Source organism: Salmo trutta, chromosome 12, assembly GCF_901001165.1.
Source record: "Salmo trutta chromosome 12, fSalTru1.1, whole genome shotgun sequence".
NCBI lineage: Eukaryota > Metazoa > Chordata > Actinopteri > Salmoniformes > Salmonidae > Salmo > Salmo trutta.
Window position 1 is genome coordinate 86,854,691 of NC_042968.1, and position 25,324 is coordinate 86,880,014.

At 43.1% G+C, this 25,324-nt stretch overlaps 1 protein-coding gene across 1 annotated transcript in view; it reads left to right on the top strand.

Moving 5' to 3' along the window:
* The window catches only part of LOC115204583 (coronin-6), a 42,524-nt gene extending 20,844 nt beyond the window's left edge, over positions 1 to 21,680 (top strand). The window contains exons 4-11 of the mRNA XM_029770240.1: positions 6,427 to 6,556; positions 6,724 to 6,902; positions 11,363 to 11,482; positions 11,664 to 11,768; positions 12,118 to 12,263; positions 16,942 to 16,999; positions 17,255 to 17,485; positions 20,323 to 21,680. Of these exons, the coding sequence (XP_029626100.1) occupies positions 6,427 to 6,556; positions 6,724 to 6,902; positions 11,363 to 11,482; positions 11,664 to 11,768; positions 12,118 to 12,263; positions 16,942 to 16,999; positions 17,255 to 17,485; positions 20,323 to 20,445 (1,092 nt within the window). The 3' untranslated portion in view covers positions 20,446 to 21,680. The remainder of the gene's footprint in view (positions 1 to 6,426; positions 6,557 to 6,723; positions 6,903 to 11,362; positions 11,483 to 11,663; positions 11,769 to 12,117; positions 12,264 to 16,941; positions 17,000 to 17,254; positions 17,486 to 20,322) is intronic.
* Positions 21,681 to 25,324: the final 3,644 nt, after the last annotated feature.

Genomic DNA, 25,324 nt, shown 5'->3' on the forward strand with positions numbered 1-25,324 from the left:
CATTATAATGTATGAACTGTCAGTGTTTTTAAGAACTGGCCCTGGACTGCTGTTCATCTAATGAGCTGTTAAACCAAAGGACTTGACTCGGTGGTCAGTAATGATCCCATGAGGAGTACTATAGTACTGTAGTGTGGGATGTTAGCCTCGGTGTCCTGCCTAAAACCCTCACTTATAACAAGCGCTGAGGACTCAGGCTTGGCGGGTATGGGAGAATAGAAAGGTGGGTGGCGTTACAGGGACGGCGTGTTAGGTGGAGGGAAGGGGTGCTGCCTGCGGAGGGGTGGGGTGTGGGTGGGGGGGGGGGGGGTGGGTTGGGTTGTTGGGGTAACGGCAGGTTGGTATTTATAAACATGTGTTAACACAGCTCCCCTGAATACCCCTCTGCCTCATCCACCAATCAGATGACAGAGCCTCTCAGGATGAGCAGGGATGAGATATCAAAGCTGTGTGTGTGTGTGTGTGTACTATGTGTGTGTGTGTGTGCAAGGAATGTGGTTTATCAGACCTCCTAGTGCTACAGTCCACCAAGACCTTGCATCACAAGGGCAGCACAAGGACAAGTGTGTGTGTGTGTGTGTGTGTGTGTGTGTGTGTGTGTGTGTGTGTGTGTGTGTGTGTGTGTGTGTGTGTGTGTGTGTGTGTGTGTGTGTGTGTGTGTGTGTGTGTGTGTGTGTGTGTGTGTGTGTGTGTGTGTGTTTTATTGCGTTCTGGTTTTATCAAATAAGGAACGTGTTGATGCAAACAAGGGATTTTGTGATAAAGAACACATATAGTATATATTATAGTGAAATCAAGCTAAAGGAGTAGATATCATATGATGATACAGTCAGTAAGATTCAAACCAGAGGTTCTGTCTTGAAGCGGCTGCTTGTGTGAACTAATGATTTACAGTACTGGCTGTTTATGATGCCACGTGTTACTACACTGATGCCTTTGTGTGTTCTGGAAATGGGATAGAGCATGGTGACAGACAGACAGACAGACAGACAGACAGACAGACAGACAGACAGACAGACAGACAGACAGACAGACAGACAGACAGACAGACAGACAGACAGACAGACAGACAGACAGACAGACAGACAGACAGACAGACAGACAGACAGGATATATAGGATATATAGATAGATAGATAGATAGATAGATAGATAGATAGATAGATAGATAGATAGATAGATAGATAGATAGATAGATAGATAGATAGATAGATAGATATAGGATATATAGATAGATAGATAGATATAGGATATATAGATAGGATATATAGATAGATAGGATAGATAGATAGATAGATAGATATAGGATATATAGATATAGGATATATAGATATAGGATATATAGATAGATAGGATATATAGATAGATAGCAGCTGTCCAGGCTTGGCATTGTGACCAGAGAAGAAGGCCTTAGCTGTAATGTCATCCTTTGGATTTCACAGACAAAAAGACTTGGCTTACTGGGCCAGCTAACTTGGCTATCATTAGAGTGTGATTATGTGTGTGTGAAGGGGGGAGAGAGTGTGTGTTTGTGTTTGAAAACACACACACACACACACACACACACACACACACACACACACACACACACACACACACACACACACACACACACACACACACACACACACACACACAGAGAACATTGGTGGTGGTGGGGGGGGGTTAGAGTAGCACATTTAATTTTGAGAATTGTATGTGTCTCCCTGTAGGTGTAACATTGTATTGTGTCCCCCTGTAGGTGTAACATTGTATTGTGTCCCCCTGTAGGTGTAACATTGTATTGGGTCACCATGTAGGTGTAACATTATTATGTGTCCCCCTGTAGGTGTAACATTATTATGTGTCCCCCTGTAGGTATAACATTGTACTGTGTCCCTGTGTAGTTGTAACGTTATTATGTGTCCCCCTGTAGGTGTAACATTGTATTGTGTCACCATGTAGGTGTAACATTATTATGTGTCCCCCTGTAGGTGTAACATTGTATTGTGTCACCATGTAGTTGTAACGTTATTATGTGTCCCCCTGTAGGTGTAACATTATTATGTGTCCCCCTGTAGGTATAACATTGTACTGTGTCCCTGTGTAGTTGTAACGTTATTATGTGTCCCCCTGTAGGTGTAACATTATATTGTGTCAACATGTAGGTGTAACATTATTATGTGTCCCCCTGTAGCTGTAACATTGTATTGTGTCACCATGTAGTTGTAACGTTATTATGTGTCCCCCTGTAGGTGTAACATTGTATTGTGTCACCATGTAGGTGTAACATTATTATGTGTCCCCCTGTAGCTGTAACATTGTATTGTGTCAAGTTGATGCAAAGAGTCAATATTTGCAGTGTTCAAATCAAGTCAAAATCAAATTTATTTATATAGCCCTTCTTACATCAGCTGATATCTCAAAGTGCTGTACAGAAACCCAGCCTAAAACCCCAAACAGCAAGCAATGCAGGTGTAGAAGCACGGTGGCTAGGAAAAACTCCCTAGAAAGGTCAAAACCTAGGAAGAAACCTAGAAAGGAACCAGGCTATGAGGGGTGGCCATTCCTCTTCTGGCTGTGCCGGGTGGAGATTATAACAGCACATGGCCAAGATGTTAAAATGTTCATAAATGCATGGTCCAGCATGGTCAAATAATAATAATCATAGTAGTTGTCGAGGGTGCAACAAGTCAGCAACTCAAGAGTAAGTGTCAGATGGTTTTTTCATAGCCGATCTTTGAGAGTATCTCTACCGCTCCTGCTGTCTCTAGAGAGTTGAAAACAGCAGGTCTGGGACAGGTAGCACGTCCTGTGAACAGGTCAGGGTTCCAGCAGGTCTGGGACAGCAGGTCCCAGCAGGTCTGGGACAGTGTTGACCCTTCTCTTTCAAGACCTTTGCAATCCGCCCTGGCATGCTGTCAATTAACTTCTGTGCCACATCCTGACTGATGGAAGCCCATTCTTGCATAATCAATGCTTGGAGTTTGTCAGAATTTGTGGGTTTTTGTTTGTCTACCGCCTCTTGAGGATTGACCACAAGTTCTCAATGGGATTAAGGTCTGGGGAGTTTCCTGGCCATGGACCCAAAATATCGATGTTTTGTTCCCCGAGCCACTTAGTTATCAATTTTGCATTATGGCAAGGTGTTCCATCATGCTGGAAAAGGCATTATTCGTCATCAAACTGTTCCTGGATGGTTGGGAGAAGTTGCTCTCGGAGGATGTGTTGGTACCATTCTTTATTCATGGCTGTGTTCTTAGGTAAAATTGTGAGTGAACCCACTCCCTTGGCTGAGAAGCAACCCCACACATGAAAGGTCTCAGGATGCTTTACTGTTGGCATGACACAGGAACGATGGTAGCGCTCACCTTGTCTTCTCCGGACAAGATTTTTCCGGATGCCCCAAACAATCGGAAAGAGAAAATGACTTTACCCCAGTCCTCAGCAGTCCAATCCCTGTACCTTTTGCAGAATACCAGTCTGTCCCTGATGTTTTTCCTGGAGAGATGTGGCTTCTTTGCTGCCCTTCTTGACACCAGGCCATCCTCCAAAAGTCTTTGCCTCACTGTGCGTGCAGATGCACTCACACCTGCCTGCTGCCATTCCTGAGCCAGCTCTGTACTGGTGGTGCCCCGATCCCGCAGCTGAATCAACTTTAGGAGACGGTCCTGGCGCTTGCTGGACTTTCTTGGGCGCCCTGAAGCAACAATTGAACCGCTCTCCTTGAAGTTCTTGATGATCCGATAAATGGTTGATTTAGGTGCAATCTTACTGGCAGCAATATCCTTGCCTGTGAAGCCCTTTTTGAGCGAAGGAATGATGACGGCACATGTTTCCTTGCAGGTAACCATGGATGACAGAGGAAGAACATTGATTCCAAGCACCACCCTCCTTTTGAAGCTTCCAGTCTGTTATTCGAACTTAATCAACATGACAGAGTGATCTCCAGCCTTGTCCTCGTCAACACTCACACCTGTGTTAACGAGAGAATCACTGACATGATGTCAGCTGGTCCTTTTATGGCAGTGCTGAAATGCAGTGGAAATGTTTTTTGGGGATTCAGTTCATTTGCATGGCAAAGACGGACTTTGCAATTAATTTCAATTCATCTAATCACTCTTCATAACATTCTGGAGTATATGCAAATTGCCATCATACAAACTGAGGCAGCAGACTTTGTGAAAATTAATATTTGTGTCATTCTCAAAACTTTTGGCCACGACTGTAGGTGTAACATTGTATTATGTCCATGTGTAAGTGTAACAATAGAATGGGTGTCTCCATTCAAGTTAATGATGGCATAATGGGTGGACTGGTGGCCATGTTAGGGTGTACCCATAGGAGTAAAGCAGGAAGTAAAAGCTACAGTAGGTTGAAGACATAGAGAATGATAGAGGCCTCTAGTGGCCAGAAGACCATTATAGCATGGGCAGTGCCATTGAGGACTTCCACCATGGCATATATCATTATATTATATTATTAAAGTAGTCAAAGTAGTCAACTGGGATGGGATTACTATGGGTTACAGCCTAAATGGCGCGGCCCATGCTCTCACAGACACAAATAAAATATATATAATAATAATGGCACAGATATAAAAATGAGTCCTCTATCTATCTCTATGGTTGAAGATGACTAAGTTTAAGACAACGAGATCTCTCATCCAATGGGTTTTGAGAGGGAGACGAGAAAGGAGGAGAGAAGATGCGAGGAATATGCAATTGAGATTCTCCCCTTTGTTACCTTCAGCCGAGAGTAAAAGCAGGAAGTCAATCTGTGCTGTAATTTGTTGAATCAACTCAACTGACATTACAAAAAATACATTCCATTGCATGAGCCACATCAGTTAGCATCATTTGAATGAATATTCTACATTAACGTTTACATTTTTGCATCACAAAACCAAGCAGCCATTTGCGAATGTACCCGTGATACTGTATATAATGAAGAGATGGTCTCCGCCTTAACAATGGGAGACGTTGTCCCAAAGGCGGGGAGGCGGGTGATCTGCTTATCGCTACATTCCCGCGTGGACAAATTTTGACGGGAGGGGATCCTCTTCACTCCGCCTCTTCCTCGCTGCTATGAGTCAACCCTTACATAAATATAGATATGGCATATCTCCATGAGTCTACCAGTCAAATTGCCAGGCTTAGAGGGTCCAAGACCGTTCTAGTTATTCTATTTCTATGGGTGTAACGTTATTATGTGTCATCCTTTAGGCGTGTAATGTTATATTGTTGGGTGCGTTCGTTTATTCACTCTGGCTATCTACTCCGATTTCAGAGCACTCTCCTCTAACTGTGCCAGAGCGCAGAATAACTGATGAATTTACGAACGCTCAACACCCGTTGAATATGGCCGGTGCCAGTAAACGTCTGCAAAAAAATAGTAATTCAATTGTTGCCAGCAGCACAGTTACAGTCACCAACACTCTGGAAAACATGAAGACAGCCTAACCGGCTCTGCTAGGATGAGTAAAATGGTCAGAGTGAGTCTCTCATTTGTATCTGGAAATAGCTAGCCAACGTTAGCCAGTTAGCTTGGGTGCTTGACTGCCGCTGTGAGGCCAGAATGCTCGGATCAACGCTACTCCTCGGCCAGAGCGTCCAGTGTGCACTCTGAGCGCACTCCAGATTGAATTTATGAACGCCCCGAGCGCTCCAGATGGAATTTACGAACACACCCATTGTGTCCTCCTGTAGGTGTAACATTGTATTGTGTCCCCTTATTCATGGATTGCACGTTTCGTCACAATATTGTTTGGAACATTCGTTTTAGGACTGATGCCCGACTGAGCATTCTACTCAATGCATTGTCAATTGGCACTGATGAATATTTCCTCAAAAATGCATTACTGTGGCTTGGAAATACAATTTCTAAAGAAGACAGATATTTATAGGAAAACCTTTTGTCATTGTGATGTTGCCAGATTGACTTTATGCAGTACAACATTAGCTAGCTAGCTATGATTGAGGAGAGACCAATCGCATGTTCGTGCTTCCAGCAATGCTTACATTAGCTAGCTATTTCTGACAAACATTGCTAGCTAATGACAACATTGCCATCAGTCTGAAATAAATTTGACGGCATGATAATGAGGGCAAAGTTGTTTCCTACTAAATATTTGCCTACTTTAGCAATGTTATTGTATTTCCAGGCGAAACAGTCATTAGCCTCCGTTAGTCTCCGTTAGCCTGCGTTAGCCTCTGTTAGCCTCCGTTCAAAATGACCGGGCTTATCCTGACTTTTGGACACTACTATGGCGGATACACGGCTTGAGAAAGTTCATAACAATGGCATGATGCGACCGTGTCGGAGGTGCAACCTATAGGTGTAACGTTGTTTTCCCCTCTAGGTGGAACATTATTTTGTGTCCTTCTATAGGTGTAATGTTTTTTTGTGTCCCCCTGTAGGTGTTAAGTTATATTGTGTCCCCCTGCAGGTGTGGCAGATCCCTGACCAGATGGGGACCCGGCCCATATCAGAGCCCATCGTGGTCCTGGAGGGACACTCCAAACGCGTCGGCATTGTCACCTGGCACCCCACCGCACGCAACATACTACTCACTGCAGGTACACACACACACACACACACGGACGGACGGACGGACGGACGGACGGACGGGCGGGCGGGCGGGCGGGCGGACGGACGGACGGACGGACGGACAGACAGACGGACAGACTCACTCATACATTCACTCACACACTCTCTCACCCTACTCCTCCCTCCCTACCCCCAGGCAGTGATAACCTGATAATAATCTGGAACGTGGGAACTGGCGAGGCGCTCATCTCCATGGACGACCACCCAGACCTTATCTACAATGTCAGCTGGAACCGTAACGGCAGCCTGTTCTGCACCACCTGTAAGGACCGACGCCTCCGCGTATGTGACCCCCGCAAGAGAGAGGTGGTCGCGGTGAGTTGGTGAATGGGGGAGCTGGGAGGGGAAGTAATAAAGATGACGGGGTAAGAGAGAGGTGGTCGCGGAGTGGTCAAAGGTCACAGTTTCCCAGCCCTAGACTCTGTACTCAAAGTGAGGGATTCTTATTTACAATGACAGCATGGCAAAAGGCCTCCAGTGGAGACGGGGGATAATAACAAAACAAAACAACTATGTAGGACAAAATGGACAACACAGACAGAAGACACTGGCAACAGCACATATACAACAGCAAACAAACAGTGGAATTGTGTGTGTGTGTGTGTGCAGGCGTGTGTGTGTGTGTGTGTGTGTGTGTGTGTGTGTGTGTGTGTGTGTGTGTGTGCGTGCAGGCATGTATGTGTGTGTGTGTGCGTGCAGGCATGTATGTGTGTCTGTGTGTGCGTGCAGGCATGTATGTGTGTGTGTGTGTGTGTGTGTGTGTGTGTGTGCGTGCAGGCATGTATGTGTGTGTGTGTGCAGGCATGTATGTGTGTGTGTGTGCGTGCAGGCATGTGTGTGTGTGTGTGTGTGTGTGTGTGTGTGTGTGTGTGTGTGTGTGTGTGTGTGTGTGTGTGTGCGTGCAGGCATGTATGTGTGTGTGTGTGCGTGCAGGCATGTATGTGTGTGTGTGTGTGCAGGCATGTATGTGTGTGTGTGTGTGAGTGCAGGCATGTATGTGTGTGTGTGTGCGTGCAGGAATGAATGTGTGTGTGTGTGTGCGTGCAGGCATGTACGTGTGTGTGCGTGCAGGCATGTGTGTGTGTGTGTGTGTGTGTGTGTGTGTGTGTGTGTGTGTGTGTGTGCGTGCAGGCATGTATGTGTGTGTGTGAGCGTGCAGGCATGTATGTGTGTGTGTGTGTGTGCAGGCATGTATGTGTGTGTGTGTGTGTGTGTGAGTGCAGGCATGTATGTGTGTGTGTGTGCGTGCAGGAATGTATGTGTGTGTGTGTGTGTGTGCGTGCAGGCATGTATGTGTGTGTGCGTGCAGGCATGTATGTGTGTGTGTGTGTGAGTGCAGGCATGTATGTGTGTGTGTGTGCGTGCAGGAATGTATGTGTGTGTGTGTGCGTGCAGGCATGTATGTGTGTGTGCGTGCAGGCATGTGTGTGTGTGTGTGTGTGTGTGTGTGTGTGTGTGTGTGTGTGTGTGTGTGTGTGTGCGTGCAGGCATGTATGTGTGTGTGTGTGTGCGTGCAGGCATGTATGTTTGTGTGAAGTAAAACAACATACTTCCTTACATTAGGCAATGCAAACGTGTGACTTTGGGTGACAACTACACTGAACAAAATAATAAATGCAACATGCAACAATTTCAATCAATCAATCAATCAAATGTATTTATAAAGCCCTTCTTACATCAGCTGATATCTCAAAGTGCTGTACAGAAACCCAGCCTAAAACCCCAAACAGCAAGCAATGCAGGTGTAGAAGCACGGTGGCTAGGAAAAACTCCCTAGAAAGGCCAGAACCTTCAAATATTTTACTGAGTTACAGTTCATATAAGGAAATCAGCCAATTTAAATATATTCATTAGACCCTAATTTATGGATTTCACATGACTGGGAATACAGATGTGCATATGCAAGCTTTATTAAGTTCCTTGGCGTTCACATCACTGACAATCTGAAATGGTCCACCCACACAGACCGTGTGGTGAATAACCTCTGGAGACTGAAGAAATTCAGATGCACCATTGAAAACATTCTGTTGGGCTGTATCCCCGCCTGGTACGACAACTGCACTGTCCGCAACCGCAGGGCTCTCCAGAGGGTGGTGCGGTCAGCCCAACGCATCACCGGGAGCACACCCCCTGCCCTCCTTACTCTACCCTGCACCTTAGAGGCTGCTGCCCATGTACATAGACAAGGAGCACTGGTCACTTTAATAATGTTTGCGTACTGTTTTACTCATTTCATACTATGTGTACAGTATATACTATATTTTAGTCAACTATTGCTGTATATATACTACTCTATCCATGTATTCTTCAGATATACTACATATTCTATCCAAATACTGTCCATAATGTCTATACATCCCATCACACAAATATACAGTATTTATATACACTATATATACAAAAGTATGTGGACACACCTTCAAATTAGTGGATTCGGCTATTTCAGCCACACCTGTTGCTGACAGGTGTATAAAATCGAGCACACAGCCATGCAATCTCCATAGACAAACATTGGCAGTAGAATGGCCTTACTGAAGAGCTCAGTGACTTTCAACGTGGCACCGTCATAGGATGCCACCTTTACCAGTCAGTTCGTCAATTTTGTTTCCTGCTGTAGCTGCCTCGGTCAACTGTAAGTCCTGTTATTGTGAAGTGGAAATGTCTAGGAGCAACAACGGCTCAGCCGCGAAGTGGTGGGCCACACAAGCTCACAGAACAGGACCACCGAGTGCTGAAGCGTGTAGCTCGTAAAATTCATCTGTCCTCAGTTGCAACACACTACCAAGTTCCAAATTGCCTCTGGTAGCAACGTCAGTTAATGCTACAGCATACATTCTAGATTATTCTGTGCTTCCAACTTTGTGGCAACAGTTTGGGGAAGGCTCTTTCCTGTTTCAGCTTGCCAATCCCCCCGGGTACAAAGCGAGGTCCATACAGAAATGGTTTGTCGAGATCAGTGTGGAAAAACTTTACTGGCCTGCACAAAGCCCTGACCTCAACCCCATCGAACACCTTTGGGATGAATTGGAATGCTGACTGCGAGCCAAGCCTAATAGCCAAACATCAGTGCCCGACAGCTCTTGTGGCTGAATGGAAGAAAGTTCCCGCTGCAATGTTCCAACATCTAGTGGAAAGCCTAGATGTGTTATAGCAGCAAAGGGGGGACCAACTCCATATTAATGCCTATGATTTTGGAATGAGATGTCCGACCAACAGGTGTCCACATACTTTTGGTCATGTAGTGTATATATAAATATTTATACTCCATTGCTCGATCTAATATTTTTATATTTCTTCATTCCATTCTTTTACTTGTTGATTTGTGTGTATTGTTGTGTATTGTTAGATTTTACTGCATTGTTGGAGCTAGGAACACAAGCATTTAGTGTGACCACCATTTGCCTCATGCAGCACGACACATCTCCTTCGCATTGAGTTTATCAGGCTGTTGGTTGTGGCCTTTAAAATGTTGTCCCACTCCTCTTCTGTCGTACACGTCAATCCAGAGCATTCCAAACATGCTCATTGGGTGACATGTCTGGTGAGTATGCAGGCCATGAAATAACTGGGACATTTTCAGCTTCCAGGAATTTCGTACAGACCCTTGTGACATGGGACTGTGCATTATCATGCTGAATAAGGTGGATGAAAGGCACAACAATGGGCCTCAGGATCTCGTCACGGTATCTCTGTGCATTCAAATTGCCATCGATAAAATGCAATTGTGTTCGTTGTACATAGCTTATGCCTGCCTGCCCATACCATAACCCCACCGCCACCGTGGGGCACTCTGTTCACAACGTTGACATCAGCAAACTTCTCGCCCACACAATGCCATACACGCTACGCTGTCTGCCATCTGCCCGGTACAGTTGAAACTGGGGTTAATCCATGAAGACCATACTTCTCCAGCATGACAGTGGCCATCAAGGGTGAGCATTTGCCCACTGAAGCCGGTTACGACGCCAAACTGCAGTCAGGTCAAGACCCTGGTGAGGACAACGAGCACGCAAAAGAACTTCCCTGAGATGGTTTCTGACAGTTTGTGCAGAACTTTTTCAGTTGTGCAAACCCACAGTTACATTAGCTGTCCGGGTGGCTGGTGTCAGATGATCCCACAGGTGAAGAAACCGGATGTGGAGGTCCTGGGCTGGCATGTTTGCACGTGGTCTGCAATGTGAGGCCGGTTGGACATACTGCCAAATGATCTAAAACGTCGTTGAAGGCGGCTTATGGTAGAGAAACAAACATTACATTCTCTGGCAACAGTTGTGGTGGACATTCCTGCAGTCAGCATGCCAATTGCACACTTCCTCAAAACTTGAGACATCTGTGGCATTGTGTTGTGTGACTGCATATTTTAAAGTGGCCTTTTATTGTCCCCAGCACAAGGTACACCTGTGTAATGATCATGCTTTTTAAATCAGCCTCTAGATATGCCACAAGTGTCAGGTGGATGGATTATCTTGGCAAAGGAGAAATGCTCACTAACAGGAATGTAAACAAATTTGTGCACAGAATTTGAGATAAATACATTTTTTTATATGTGGAACATTTCTGGAATCATTTATTTCAGCTCATGAAACATGGGACCAACACTTTACATGTTGCGTTTATATTTTTTGTTCAGTGTAGATATTTAGTCCAAATCGTGCAGGCCTAGACTCAATGGGACTGCTTGTGCTTTCATAGAAGCCATGATGAGCCCTCTTTCTACCTCGATGGGTGCTCTGTACTCTGTTAGTGATGTCTGGCTTGTCTGTTCTGTCCAATAGGAGAGGATGGCTCCACACGATGGGATCCGACCGATGAGGGCTATCTTTACCAGAGACGGAAACCTGTTCACTACCGGCTTCACTAGGATGAGCCAGAGAGAGCTGGGCTTGTGGGACCCGGTAACACACACACACAAATACACACGAGCACACACAAATACACACACACAGTCGACACATATGGACACACATGCATGCACCCTCACTCGTCAATCCTCTTGAAGGACAGTGAACATCGGTCCAATGAATTCCTCTCGTCCCTCTCCTCTCATGTTGTCCTTCTTTGCTCTGTTCCTACCAGACAAGTTTTGAGGAGCCTATTGCACTGCTGGAGTTGGACACAAGTAACGGTGTGCTGTTACCATACTACGACCCAGACACCAACATGGTTTACCTCTGTGGAAAGGTATGAACACACACACACACACACGCACGCACGCACGCACGCACGCACGCACACACACAGTAACAGTATTATCCATTACCTTGATACCACTACTGTAAATCCTCCTCTAACCCTCTTCTTTCCTCCCTTCTCCCCCTCCCCCTCTCCTTTCCTCCTCCCCCCTCTCCTCCCCTCCTCCCCTCTCTCTCCCCCCCTCTTCCCTCCTCTCCCCTCCCTTCTCCCCCCCTCTCTTTTCCTCCTCTCCCCCTCTCCTTTCCTCCTCTCCCCTCCCTTCTTCTCCCCTCTCCTTTCCTCTTCTTCCCTCCCCTCTCCTCCCCTCTCTTCTACTCACTCCTCCCCTCCTCTCCAGGGGGACAGTAGTATCCGGTACTTTGAGATAACAGAGGAGCCTCCCTATGTCCACTACCTCAGTACCTTCAGCAGCAAGGAGCCTCAGAGGGGGATGGGCTTCATGCCTAAGAGAGGGGTGGATGTCAGCAAGTGTGAGATCGCCAGGTAGGAAACTGCACAGACACACACGGACGCACGCACACACACTCCCAATCAGGGATGGACGTTACGCACAGGTATATGCAATGCAATTTCGATACCTGGAAACAAAACAAAACAAAACAAGTTTTATAAGGAAGATGGGATCCACCCAAATCATTTGGGTTCCTGGATCCTTTCACAGCATTATAAGGCTGTGTTGAGACAATGACTTATCAATGACCCAAGCCCAGCTCAGTTAATCTCTACCATTGTGTTGCTGAGTTGTCATAATGCTTCAGCAAATGTACATTATCACAGAGGTGCTGGTAGACACAATGTAAGTAACCTAATTCATGTCCCTCTTGCTGCCCTGAATGCTTCTGCTGATCCTACAGCTATTGTATATATAGCCTTCCCTGTGGCTCAGTTGGTAGAGTATGGTGTTTGCAACGCCAGCATGGTGTTTGCAACGCCAGGGTTGTATGAAATGTATGAAATGAAATGTATGCATTCACTACTGTAAGTCGCTCTGGATAAGAGCGTCTGCTAAATTACTAAAATGTAAATGTAATGTAAATGTATACAGTAATCATATGCCAATGAACCAGAGTTATACTGTTAGCACTGAGGTGGTGTGCCCTAGTAGGAAGTCCACTGTGTGCAGCTCACCCTGCACTAACATAAATATCATGAGAATATCTACTGATAAGCTTCCCAGTAAAGCAATGAAAACAATCAAGCAACCCAGAAGAAAAGTGCTCAAAATTGCCCACGTTAACATATGTAGCTTAAGAAGCAAGGTTCATGAAATCAATCATTTGCTAGGTGACATTCATATTCTATCTCGGAGCCTCACTTAGATAATACCTTTGATGATACAGTGGTAGCAATACAAGGTTATAACATTTACAGAAAAGACAGAAATGCCAATGGTGGAGGTGTTACTGTTTATATTCAGAACTACATTCCTGTAAAGCTTAAAGAGGATCTCATGGGAAACTGCTTTCGACCACCAAGTGCTAACAGTCAGTATCTGGATAATGTGTGAAATGCTTGATAATGTATGTGATATCAACAGAGAGGTATATTTTCTGGGTGATTTAAATATTGACTGGCTGCCCACTAAAGAAAAAGCTTCAAACTGTAACCAGTGTCTGCAACCTGGTTCAGGTTATCAGTCAACCTACCAGGGTTGTTACAAACAGCACAGGAATGAAATGATCAACATGTACTGATCACATCTTTACTAATGCTACAGAAATTAGCTTGCAAGAAGTATCCAGATCCATCGGATGTAGTGATCACAATATAGTAGCCACATCTAGGAAAACCAAAGTTCCACAGACTAGGCCTAATATTGTGTATAAGAGGTCATACAAGAAGTTTTGTAGTGAAAACTATGTTGTTGATGTAAAGAATATTTGCTGGTCCGTGGTGTGTAATGAGGAGCAAACAGACGCTGCACTTGATACATTTATGAAATTGCTTATTCAAGTTACTAATAAGCATGCACCCATTGTGGGCGGCAGGTAGCCTAGTGGTTAGAGCGTTGGACTAGTAACCGAAAGGTTGCAAGATTGAATCCCCGAGCAGACAAGGTAAAAATCTGTCGTTCTGCCCCTGAACAAGGCAGTTAACCCACTGTTCCTAGGCCGTCATTGAAAATAAGAATTTGTTCTTAACTGACTTGCCTAGTTAAATAAAGGTAAAAAATACTGTAAAAACAGGTAAATCCCAGTGGATTGATGAGGAATTGAATAATTGTATGTTTGAGAGGGATGAGGCAAAAGGAATGGCAAATAAGTCTGGCTGCACAACTGATTGGCAAATGTGTTCAGAAATGATGTGGCTGAGTAAAAAGAAGAAACTACACTATGAAACAAAGAATGATAGTAAAAAGCTTTGGAGCACCTTCAATGACATTTTGGGGAAATAGTCAAACTCAGCTCCATCATTCATTTAATCAGATGGCTCATTCCTCACAAAACCCACTGATATTGATATTTTTTCATTGGCAAGATTAGGCATGAAATGCCAGCAACAAACGCTGACACTACACATCCAAGTATATCTGACCAAATTATGAAAGACAAGCATTGTAATTTTAAATTCTGTAAAGTGAGTGTGGAAGAGGTGAAAATGTTTTGTTGTATACCAACAATGACAAGCCACCGGGGTCTGACAACTTGGATGGAAAACTACTGAGGATAATAGAGGACGATATTGCCTCTCCTATTTGCCACATCTTCAATTTAAGCCTGATAGAAAGTATGTGCCCTCAGGCCTGGAGGGAAGCTAAAGTCATTCCGCTACCCAAGAATAGTAAAGCCCCCTTTACTGGCTCAAATAGCCAACCAATCAGCCTGTTACCAACCCTTAGTAAACTTTTGGAAAAAATGGTGTTTGACCAGATACAATGCTATTTTACAGACTTTCAGCAAGGACATTCAACAAGCACAGCACTTACACAAATGACTGATGACTGGCTGAGAGATACTGATGATAAAAAAAGATTGTGGGGGCTGTTTTGTTAGACTTCAGTGCAGCTTTTGACATTATCCATCATAGTCCGCTGCTGGAAAAACATATGTGTTATGGCTTTACACCCCCTGTTATATTGTGGATAAAGAGTTATTTGTCTAACAGAACACAGCTTTGAGTAAAGCCAATGTGTCTATGTATGTGGATGACTCAACACTATACACGTCAGCTACTATAGAGACTGAAATGACTGCAAGACTTAAAACCTCTTAAGGATCGAACCCGCTTTTTTTCAATTTTTGCCTAAAATTAGACACCCAAATCTAACTGCCTGTAGCTCAGGACCTGAAGCAAGGATATGCATATTCTTGTTACCATTTGAAAGGAAACACTGAAGTTTGTGGAAATGTGAAATGAATGTAGGAGAATATAACACATTAGATCTGGTAAAAGATAATACAAAGAAAAAAACATGCGTTTTGAAATGCAAGCGAAAGGCCATAATGTATTATTCCAGCCCAGGCACAATTTAGATTTTGGCCACTAGATGGCAGCAGTGTATGGGCAAAGTTTTTAGACTGATCCAATGAACCAATGCATTTCTGTAAAAAATATTGTATCAAGACTTCCCAAATGTGCCTAATTGGTTAATTAATACATTTTCAAGTTCATAACTGTGCACTCTCCTCAAACAATAGCATGGTATTCTTTCACTGTAATAGCTACTGTAAATTAGACAGTGCAGTTAGATGAACAAGAATTTAAGCTTTCTGTCAATTTCAGATATGTCTATGTCCTGGGAAATGTTCTTGTTACTTACAACCTCATGCTAATCGCATTAGCCTACGTTAGCTCAACCGTCCCACCGATCCTGTAGAGGTAAAAGCTGAAGTTAGTTTCAGAGTGGGTGGCAAGGAATAAGTCCTAAAAATGTCTAAAACTAAAAGCATTGTATTTGGGACAAAACATTCACTAAACCCTAAACCTCAACTAAATCTTGTAATAAATAATGTGGAAATTGAGCAAGTTGAGATGACTAAACTGCTTGGACTAACCCTGGATTGTAAACTGTCATGGTCAAAACATATTGATACGACAGTAGGTAAGATTGGGAGAAGCCTGTCTATAATTAAGTGCTGCTCTGCATTCTTAACAACACTATTAACAAGGCAGGTCCTACAGGCACTAGTTTTGTTGTACCTGGACTACTGTTCATTCATGTGGTCACACAAAAAGGGACTTAGGAAAATTGCAATTGGCTCAGAACAGGGCAGCACGGCTGGCCCTTGGATGTACACAGAGAGCTAACATTAGTAATATGCATGTCAATCTCTCCTGGCTCAAAGTGGAGGAGAGTGACTTCATCACTACTTGTTTTTGTAAGAAGTATTGACTTGCTGAATGCACCGAGCTGTCTGTTTGAACTACTGGTCCACATCTCAGACACCCATGCATACCCCACAAGACATGCCACCAGAGGTCTCTTCACAGTCCCCAAGTCCAGAACAGACTATGGGAGGCACACAGTACTACATAGAGCCATAATTACATGGAACTATTCCACATCAAGTAACTGATGCAAGCAGTTCTGTATAGTCCCCTTGTCCTAAGGGTAAGAAATTACCCGCCTTCACTAAACCCCTAAAATAAAGCAGCTTAATTGAACTTTAAACCCCAAATCTATTTTGCATGAAGAAACAACCTGTCATTCATCACAAACTTTGTGTATATCTGGGTTTTCCCTCTTCACAATGCAGAAAGACTGCATTTAATCAGTGGACACCACTCATTTTTATTACAACACACCTGTCAGAATTATTTTCTTTACTGAAGTAGAGGTTTATTATTATTATTATTATTATTAGTACTGCATAGGTGTAAACATAAAAAAAAATTAGTAAGAGATAGCACTTGTATAGCCTAATAAAGTAGCAGAAATGTGCAGAAAGTAGTTTTGAATGCATTTTATTGAAGGGAACAAATAACAGTCTTGAACGTTTTTGGCAACATAGTGATATATTCTCATACACTGTACAATGAGTTTTTTTAATTGTATAACTGCCTTAATTTTGCTGGACCCCAGGAAGAGTAGCTGCTGCCTTGGCAAGAACGAATGGAGATCCATAATATATACAAATACCAAAATGCGTAGGCTTAGCTGAGCAGGGTAATGTGAGAGTATTTGTTGTGGCTGTTCTCTGACTCCAACCCTGTTCTCCAGGTTATATAAGCTTCATGACAAGAAGTGTGAGCCCATCGCCATGACAGTACCTAGAAAGGTAAGCCTCTATCTCGTTCCCTCTCCTCCTCTCCCTCTCTCCCTCCCTATATTTACAGCTTGTTAAAACTTTCCCTTCCTCTCTTCCCCCTCTCCTCCACATCACTCTCTCTCTCTCACACTCCTAACCCTACCCCCCTCTCTCTCCTCCCTCTCTCTCCCTTCCCTCTCTCCTCCCTTGCTCTCCCTCTCTCTCTCCCCCCTCCATCCTTACCTTCCCTCTCTCTCCCCCTCCACCCTCTCCTCCTCCCTCCAGTCAGACCTGTTTCAGGATGACCTGTACCCAGACACGGCGGGTTCAGACCCGGCTCTGGAGCCAGAGGAGTGGCTGGAGGGGCGAGACGAGGACCCCATCCTCCAGTCCTTGAGAGATGGCTACGTTCCCCCTAAGAGCCGCGAGCTCAAAGTGGCCAAGAAGAACGTTCTGGACTCCAGACCCACCACCAGACGCAGCATGTCCTCCTGCGACGGCTCAGCCAACCTGCCTGTGAGTCACACTCTGTCTGTCTGTCTGTCTGTCTGTCTGTCTGTCTGTCTGTCTGTCTGTCTGTCTGTCTGTCTGTCTGTCTGTCCCTAACCACCAACCTGCCTGTGAGTCACTATGTATATAATCACCCCTTTATCAACCCTCATTTTCCAATGTCTCCTCTCCCTCTAATTTCTCCTCTCTCTCTCTCTCTCTCTCTCTCTCTATCATTAGGCCTTATTCTGATCTTTAGAAATTCTGACTACTGTTGTTTTCCTGTTGTTTTCCTGTAGCTGCCTGTAGTTTTCCTGTTTTCCTCTAGCTGTCTGTTGTTTTCGTGTAGCTGCCTGTTGTTTTCCTGTAGCTACCTGTTGGTTTCCTGTTGTTTTCCTATAGCTGCCTGTTGGTTTCCTGTTGTTTTCCTGTAGCTGCCTGTTGTTTTCCTGTAGCTACCTGTTGGTTTCCTGTTGTTTTCCTATAGCTTCCTGTTGTTTTCCTGTTGTTTTCCAATTGCTGTCTGTTGTTTTACTGTTGTTTTCCTGTAGCTACCTGTTGTTTTACTCTTGTTTTCCTGTAGCTGCCTGTTGTTTTCCTGTTGTTTTCCTGTAGCTGCATGTTGTTTTCCTGTTGTTTTCCTGTAGCTGCCTGTTGTTTTCGAATAGCTGCATGTTGTTTTCCTGTTGTTTTCCTGTAGCTGCCTGTTGTTTTCCTGTAGCTGCCTGTTGTTTTACTGTTGTTTTCCTCTAACTGCCTGTTGATTCCTGTTGTTTTCCTGTAGCTGCCTGTAGTTTTCCTGTTTTCCTGTAGCTGCCTGTTGTTTTCCTGTAGCTGCCTGTTGTTTTCCTATAGCTGCCTGTTGTTTTCCTGTTGTTTTCCTATAGCTGCCTGTTGGTTTCCTGTTGTTTTCCTGTAGCTGCCTGTTGTTTTCCTGTAGCTACCTGTTGGTTTCCTGTTGTTTTCCTATAGCTTCCTGTTGTTTTCCTGTTGTTTTCCAATTGCTGTCTGTTGTTTTACTGTTGTTTTCCTGTAGCTACCTGTTGTTTTACTCTTGTTTTCCTGTAGCTGCCTGTTGTTTTCCTGTTGTTTTCCTGTAGCTGCATGTTGTTTTCCTGTTGTTTTCCTGTAGCTGCCTGTTGTTTTCGAATAGCTGCATGTTGTTTTCCTGTTGTTTTCCTGTAGCTGCCTGTTGTTTTCCTGTAGCTGCCTGTTGTTTTACTGTTGTTTTCCTCTAACTGCCTGTTGATTCCTGTTGTTTTCCTGTAGCTGCCTGTTGTTTTCCTGTTTTCCTGTAGCTGCCTGTTGTTTTCCTGTAGCTGCCTGTAGTTTTCCTGTAGCTGCCTTTTGTCTTCCTGTTGTTTTCCTGTAACTAACTGTTGTTTTCCTATAACTGCCTGTTGTTTTCCTGTTGTTTTCCTATAATTGCCTGTTGTTTTCCTGTAGCTGCCTGCTGTTTTCCTGTTGTTTTCCTCTAGCTGCATGTTGTTTTCCTGTTGTTTTCCTGTAGCTGCCTGTTGTTTTCCTGTTGTTTTCCTATAGCTGCCTGTTGTTTTCCTGTTGTTTTCCTATAACTGTCTGTTGTTTTTCTTTAACTGCCTGTTATTTTCCTGTTGTTTTCCTGTAGCTGCCTTTTGTCTTCCTGTTGTTTTCCTGTAACTAACTGTTGTTTTCCTATAACTGCCTGTTGTTTTCCTGTTGTTTTCCTATAATTGCCTGTTGTTTTCCTGTTGTTTTCCTCTAACTGTCTGTTGTTTTTCTTTAACTGCCTGTTATTTTCCTGTTGTTTTCCTGTAGCTGCCTTTTGTCTTCCTGTTGTTTTCCTGTAACTAACTGTTGTTTTCCTATAACTGCCTGTTGTTTTCCTGTTGTTTTCCTATAATTGCCTGTTGTTGTCCTGTAGCTGCCTGCTGTTTTCCTGTTGTTTTCCTCTAGCTGCCTGCTGTTTTCCTGTTGTTTTCCTGTAGCTGCCTGTTGTTTTCCTGTTGTTTTCCTGTAACTAACTATTGTTTTCCTATAACTGCCTGTTGTTTTCCTGTTGTTTTCCTATAACTGCCTGTTGTTTTCCTGTTGTTTTCCTCTAGCTGCCTGTTGTTTTCCTGTTGTTTTTCTTTAACTGCCTGTTATTTTCCTGTTGTTTTTCTGTAGCTGCCTTTTGTCTTCCTGTTGTTTTCCTGTAACTAACTGTTGTTTTCCTGTTGTTTTCATATAATTGCTTGTTGTTTTCCTGTATCTGCCTGCTGTTTTCCTGTTGTTTTCCTGTAGCTGCCTGTTGTTTTCCCGTTGTTTTCCTGTTGTTTTCCTGTAACTAACTGTTGTTTTCCTATAACTGCCTGTTGTTTTCCTGTTGTTTTCCTTTAATTGCCTGTTGTTTTCCTGTTGTTTTCCTGTAGCTGCCTGTTGTTTTCCTGTTGTTTTCCTGTTGTTTTCCTTTAATTGCCTGTTGTTTTCCTGTTGTTTTCCTGTAGCTGCCTGTTGTTTTCCTGTTGTTTTCCTACAGCTGCCTGTTGTTTCCTGTTTTTTTTCCCTACAGCTGCCTGTTGTTTTCCTGTTGTTTTCCTCTCTCTGCCTGTTGTTTTCCTGTTGTTTTCCTCTAGCTGCATGTTGTTTTCTTCTAGCTGCCTGTTGTTTTCCTGTTGTTTTCCTGTTGTTTTCCTGTTTTTTTCCTGTAGCTGCCTGTTGTTTTCCAGTTTTTCTCCTGTAGCTGCCTGTCCCTGACCTATCTTTCATCTTTTTCCTTTTTTCTTCCTTTCCGTCTCCTACCTTTTTCTCCCCTTCCTTCTTTCCCTTCCTGCCTTCCTCTTTCCCCACTCTGCCCCTCCCTTACCCTCCCTCCCTACCTCTCCCTCCTTCCCTCTCTCCAGCCTCAGTTGGTAGAGCGGTTGTTGGAAGAAGTTCAGAATCTCAAGGCAACAGTTCTGTCTCAGGAGAAGAGAATCTGTGACCTGGAGAATAAACTCTCCAAATACACCAACGGCACAGCCTAATACACACACACACATCCTTCACACACACACACACATACACCACGACAACACTCTGTAACAGTCCACACACACACAATTCCACTATCCACATACACCGCCACACCCCTACACAATAGCCTTACTGCCTTACATACACAGCCAGGCCAACATTCAATCAAAGCTGTTAGCAACAAGCACATTGCACTTGACTTTTAAAGGTAATTTACGATTGAGCTGAAATCCGCGGGTGTATACCATGAATGTGATCTCCGTGAACAACTGTGAAATTGTCTTTTAAAAGGCGCATTGTCGTTCGTGTAGTTCGCAGCTCTGCAACCTGCCTTTGAGTAAATTCCACTCTAGAAACCCCAATAACCCCTAACTTCAAACACATATAACCCCCACCCCCCAAACACACACACACATGTACTCACAAACACACACACACACACACACACACACACACACACACACACACACACACACACACACACACACACACACACACACACACACACACACACACACACACACACACACACACACACACTCCCCCAACCAATGCTCAGTACCTAGAGAGAGAAAGAGTGTCAGTTAAAAATAATGTTTGAGTCGGGTTGTGAGAGAGTGACTTGTTAGTAGGATTTCTGGAAAACTTTCACATTTTGTGAAAGTTACTGGAATTTTGAAAACCTAGTTGTGAGTTTGTATTAAATATTCCTATAGGTCTGGTTGAAGGAGTTCCTGTGGTTTTACCGAAAGATCTCTCTCTCTAGGTGCGTCTGGAAATTGGATCGCACACACACACACACACACACACACACACACACACACACACACACACACACACACACACACACACACACACACACACACACACACACACACACACACACACACACACACACACACACACACTACATTAAAGACATTTTATGAGCCCAAGCCCAAAAAAGCTAAAATGATTGTGTCGTTATCCAATACAAACAGTATCATAGGCTACACAAATACACGCACTGTCCCCATCCCTCCATCACCGACCAACCCTCAGTAATAACCATCCGTGGATCTCAGTCAACCTTCTCAAAATGTAAATAGTGCGATAAAGCAAAAAAGTTTGGGGGAAAAAAGGTTTTAAAAAATACCCACATTTGTGAAAAAAAATCAAATGTACGAAGACTTTAGTGTGTTCTGTAAGTGATTATACATGGGACACGTGATGACATCAATTAAAACAATCTTTTTTTTTTAAACTGGTTGGACTAACCTTTTCCTTTTCTTGTGTCATGGAGCTGCTTTTATTTTGTATGTCATGTTTTCCCTGTGTTTTACAAATGTTCCATCCTGAGAATAAATCACTCCCTACATTAAAGACATTTTTATGAGCCCTACATTAAAACCTGTTTAATCTAGGGGGCAGTATTGAGAATTTTGGAAAAAAATAGACATTTTATGAGCCCAATCCCAAAAAAGCCCAAATGATTGTGCCGTTATCCAATACATACAGTATCATAGGCTACGGCACCAAAGAAAAACATACAATTATTCTCTCTTGGGTAAATAAATGAAACAAGCTCCAGTAATATTTTTGGCTGGGAGCTGTATTACAGTATTGTATTATACTGTATTATATGAACTGGAAATATTAAGCACCTCGTTCAGACTATGAAGCTGGGAGAGAAGATGTGATGCTGGTGCAGGACACACAGCCTACAATTTGATATAAAAAAATATATATAATAGGGCATATTTTACATTTTTATAATTAGTAGGCTGATGCATTAGCCTATCTTTCATAATATTTCCCCTAATGTTATTAGCATGCCTTTCATAATATTTCCCCTAATGTTATTAGCATGCCTTTCATAATATTTCCCCTAATGTTATTAGCATGCCTTTCATAATATTTCCCCTAATGTTATTAGCATGCCTTTCATAATATTTCCCCTAATGTTATTAGCATGCCTTTCATAATATTTCCCCTAATGTTGTGCGACGTGCATATTACCTCCTGTGTTGCTTCATTCCTTCCTTGCTCTCCACAGTTACAGTTGAAGTCGGAAGTTTACATACACCTTAGCCAAATACATTTAAACTCCGTTTTTCACAATTCCTGACATTTAATCCTAGTAAAAAAGTATTTATTTCAGCTTTTATTTCTCTCATCGCATTCCCAGTGGGTCATAAGTTTACATACACTCAATTAGTATTTGGTAGCATTGCCTTTAAATTGTTTAACTTGGGTCAAACGTTTTGGGTAGCCTTCCACAATCTTCCCACAATAAGTGGGGTGAATTTTGGCCCATTCCTCCTGACAGAGCTGGTGTAACTGAGTCAGGTTTGTAGGCCTCCTTGCTTGCACACACTTTTTCAATTCTGCCCACAAATGTTCTATAGGATTGAGGTCAGGGCTTTGTGATGGCCACTGACTTTGTTGTCCTTAAGCCATTTTGCCACAACTTTGGAAGTATGCTTGGGGTCATTGTCCATTTGGAAGACCCATTTGCGACCTAGCTTTAACTTCCTGACTGATGTCTTGAGATGTTGCTTCAATATATCCACATAATTTTCCTGCCTCATAATGCTATTTATTTTGTGAAGTACACCAGTCCCTCCTGCAGCAAAGCACCCTCACAACATGATGCTGCCACCCCTGTGCTTCACGGTTGGGATGGTGTTCTTCGGCTTGCAAGCGTCCCCCTTTTTCCTCCAAACATAACGATGGTCATTATGGCCAAACAGTTCTATTTTTGTTTCATCAGACCAGAGGACATTTCTCCAGAAAATAACATTTTTGTCCCCATGTACAGTTGCAAACTGTAGTCTGGCTTCTTTATGGCGGTTTTGGAGCAGTGGCTTCTTCCTTGCTGAGTGGCCTTTCAGGTTATGTCGATATAGGACTCGTTTTACCGTGGATATATATACATTTGTACCTGTTTCCTCCAGCATCTTCACAAGGTCCTTTGCTGTTGTTCTGGGATTGATTTGCACTTTTCGCACCAAAGTACGTTCATCTCTAGGAGACAGAACGTGTCTCCTTCCTGAGCGGTATGACGGCTGCGTGGTCCTGTGGTGTTTATACTTGCGTACTATTGTTTGTACAGATGAACATGGTACCTTCAGGCGTTTGGAAATTGCTCCCAAGGATGAACCAGACTTGTGGAGGTCTACAATTTCTTTCAAAGGTCTTGGCTGATTTCTTTTGATATTACCATGATGTCAAGCAAAGAGGCACTGAGTTTGAAGGTAGGCCTTGAAATACATCCACAGGTACACCTCCAATTGACTCAGATGATGTCAATTAGCCTATCAGAAGCTTCTAAAGCCATGACATCATTTTCTGGAATTTTTCAAGCTGTTTAAAGGCACAGTCAACTTAGTGTATGTAAACTTCTGACCCACTGCAATTATGATACAGTGAATTATAAGTGAAATAATCTGTCTGTAAACATTTTTTTTTTAAATGACTTGTGTCATGCACAAAGTAGATGTCCTAACCGACTTGCCAAAATTATAGTTTGTTAACAAGAAATTTGTGGAGTGGTTGAAAAACGAGTTTTAATGATTCCAACCTAAGTGCATGTAAACCTCCGACTTCAACTGTAAATAGAGTACCCTTCGTTATCCTAATCTTCATCATTGTAATGACTTGCTTGAATAATATAAGACTAAATTAGATGCAGACGGCTTTCACTTCTATTCAACGAGAATGAATCATTATGGGTCGGACTAAATAACTGCTATAGACTATCGCCATTGCGTGTTCTCTTCTTTCAAACTCCCCGCCAGCTCTTTTGGCTGCTGTATTTAACACAAGAGCAGGATTGCTTCCCTCTTCCTATTAGTATAAGAAATGCAAGAAGAATAAAAAAGTCCAATAAGCTATTCTAGTGTAGCTTTTCCTGGGACTCCACAAGAGCTAAGGAGAGAAGCCAGCGGAGAGCAGGTGCCTAATGCAGAAGAGTGAAGACAGAGGCTAAGTTTGAAGCTTATACATATTTACCCATCATTCATTAACTAAATATCAGGCTAATACGGCATTGAATGTATTTCCTAAAAGAGGTAAATTAGGACATCTATATACTGTATATATATATCTACAGTAACAGTCAAAAGATGAAACACACCTACTCATTCCAGGGTTTTTCTTTATTTTGACTATTTTATACATTGTAGAATAATAGTGACGACATCAAAACTATGAAATAACACATATGGAATCATGTAGTAAACAAAAAAGTCTTTAAAAAATCTAAATATATTTTAGATTTGAGATTCTTCAACAAAGTCACCCTTTGCCTTGATGACAGCTTTGTACACTCTTGGCATTCTCTCCACCAGCTTCATGAGGTAGTCACCTGGAATGCATTTCAATTAACAGGTGTGCCTTGTTAAATGTTAATTTGGAGAATTTCTTTCCTTTTTAATGTGTTTGAGCCAATCAGTTGTGTTGTGACAAGGTAGGGGTGGTATCCAGCCTTATTTGGTAAAAGACCAAATCCATATTATGGCAAGAACAGCTCAAATAAGCAAAGAGAATCAACAGTCCATCATTACTTAAAAACATGAAGGTCAGTCGATGCGGAACATTTCAAGAACTTTGAACGTTTCTTCAAGTGCAGTCGCAAAAACCATCAAGCGCTATGATGAAACTGGCTCTCGTGAGGACCGCCACCGGAAAGGAAGACCCAAAGTTACCTCTGCTGCAGAGGATAAGTTCATTAGAATTAACAGCCTCAGAAATTGCAGCCCAAATAAATGCTTCACAGAGTTCAATTAACAGACACATCTCAACATCAACTCTTCAGAGGAAACTACGTGAATCAGGTCTTCATGCCCAATTGCTGCAAAGCAACCACTACTAAAGGACACCAATAAGAAGAAGAGACTTGCTTGGGCC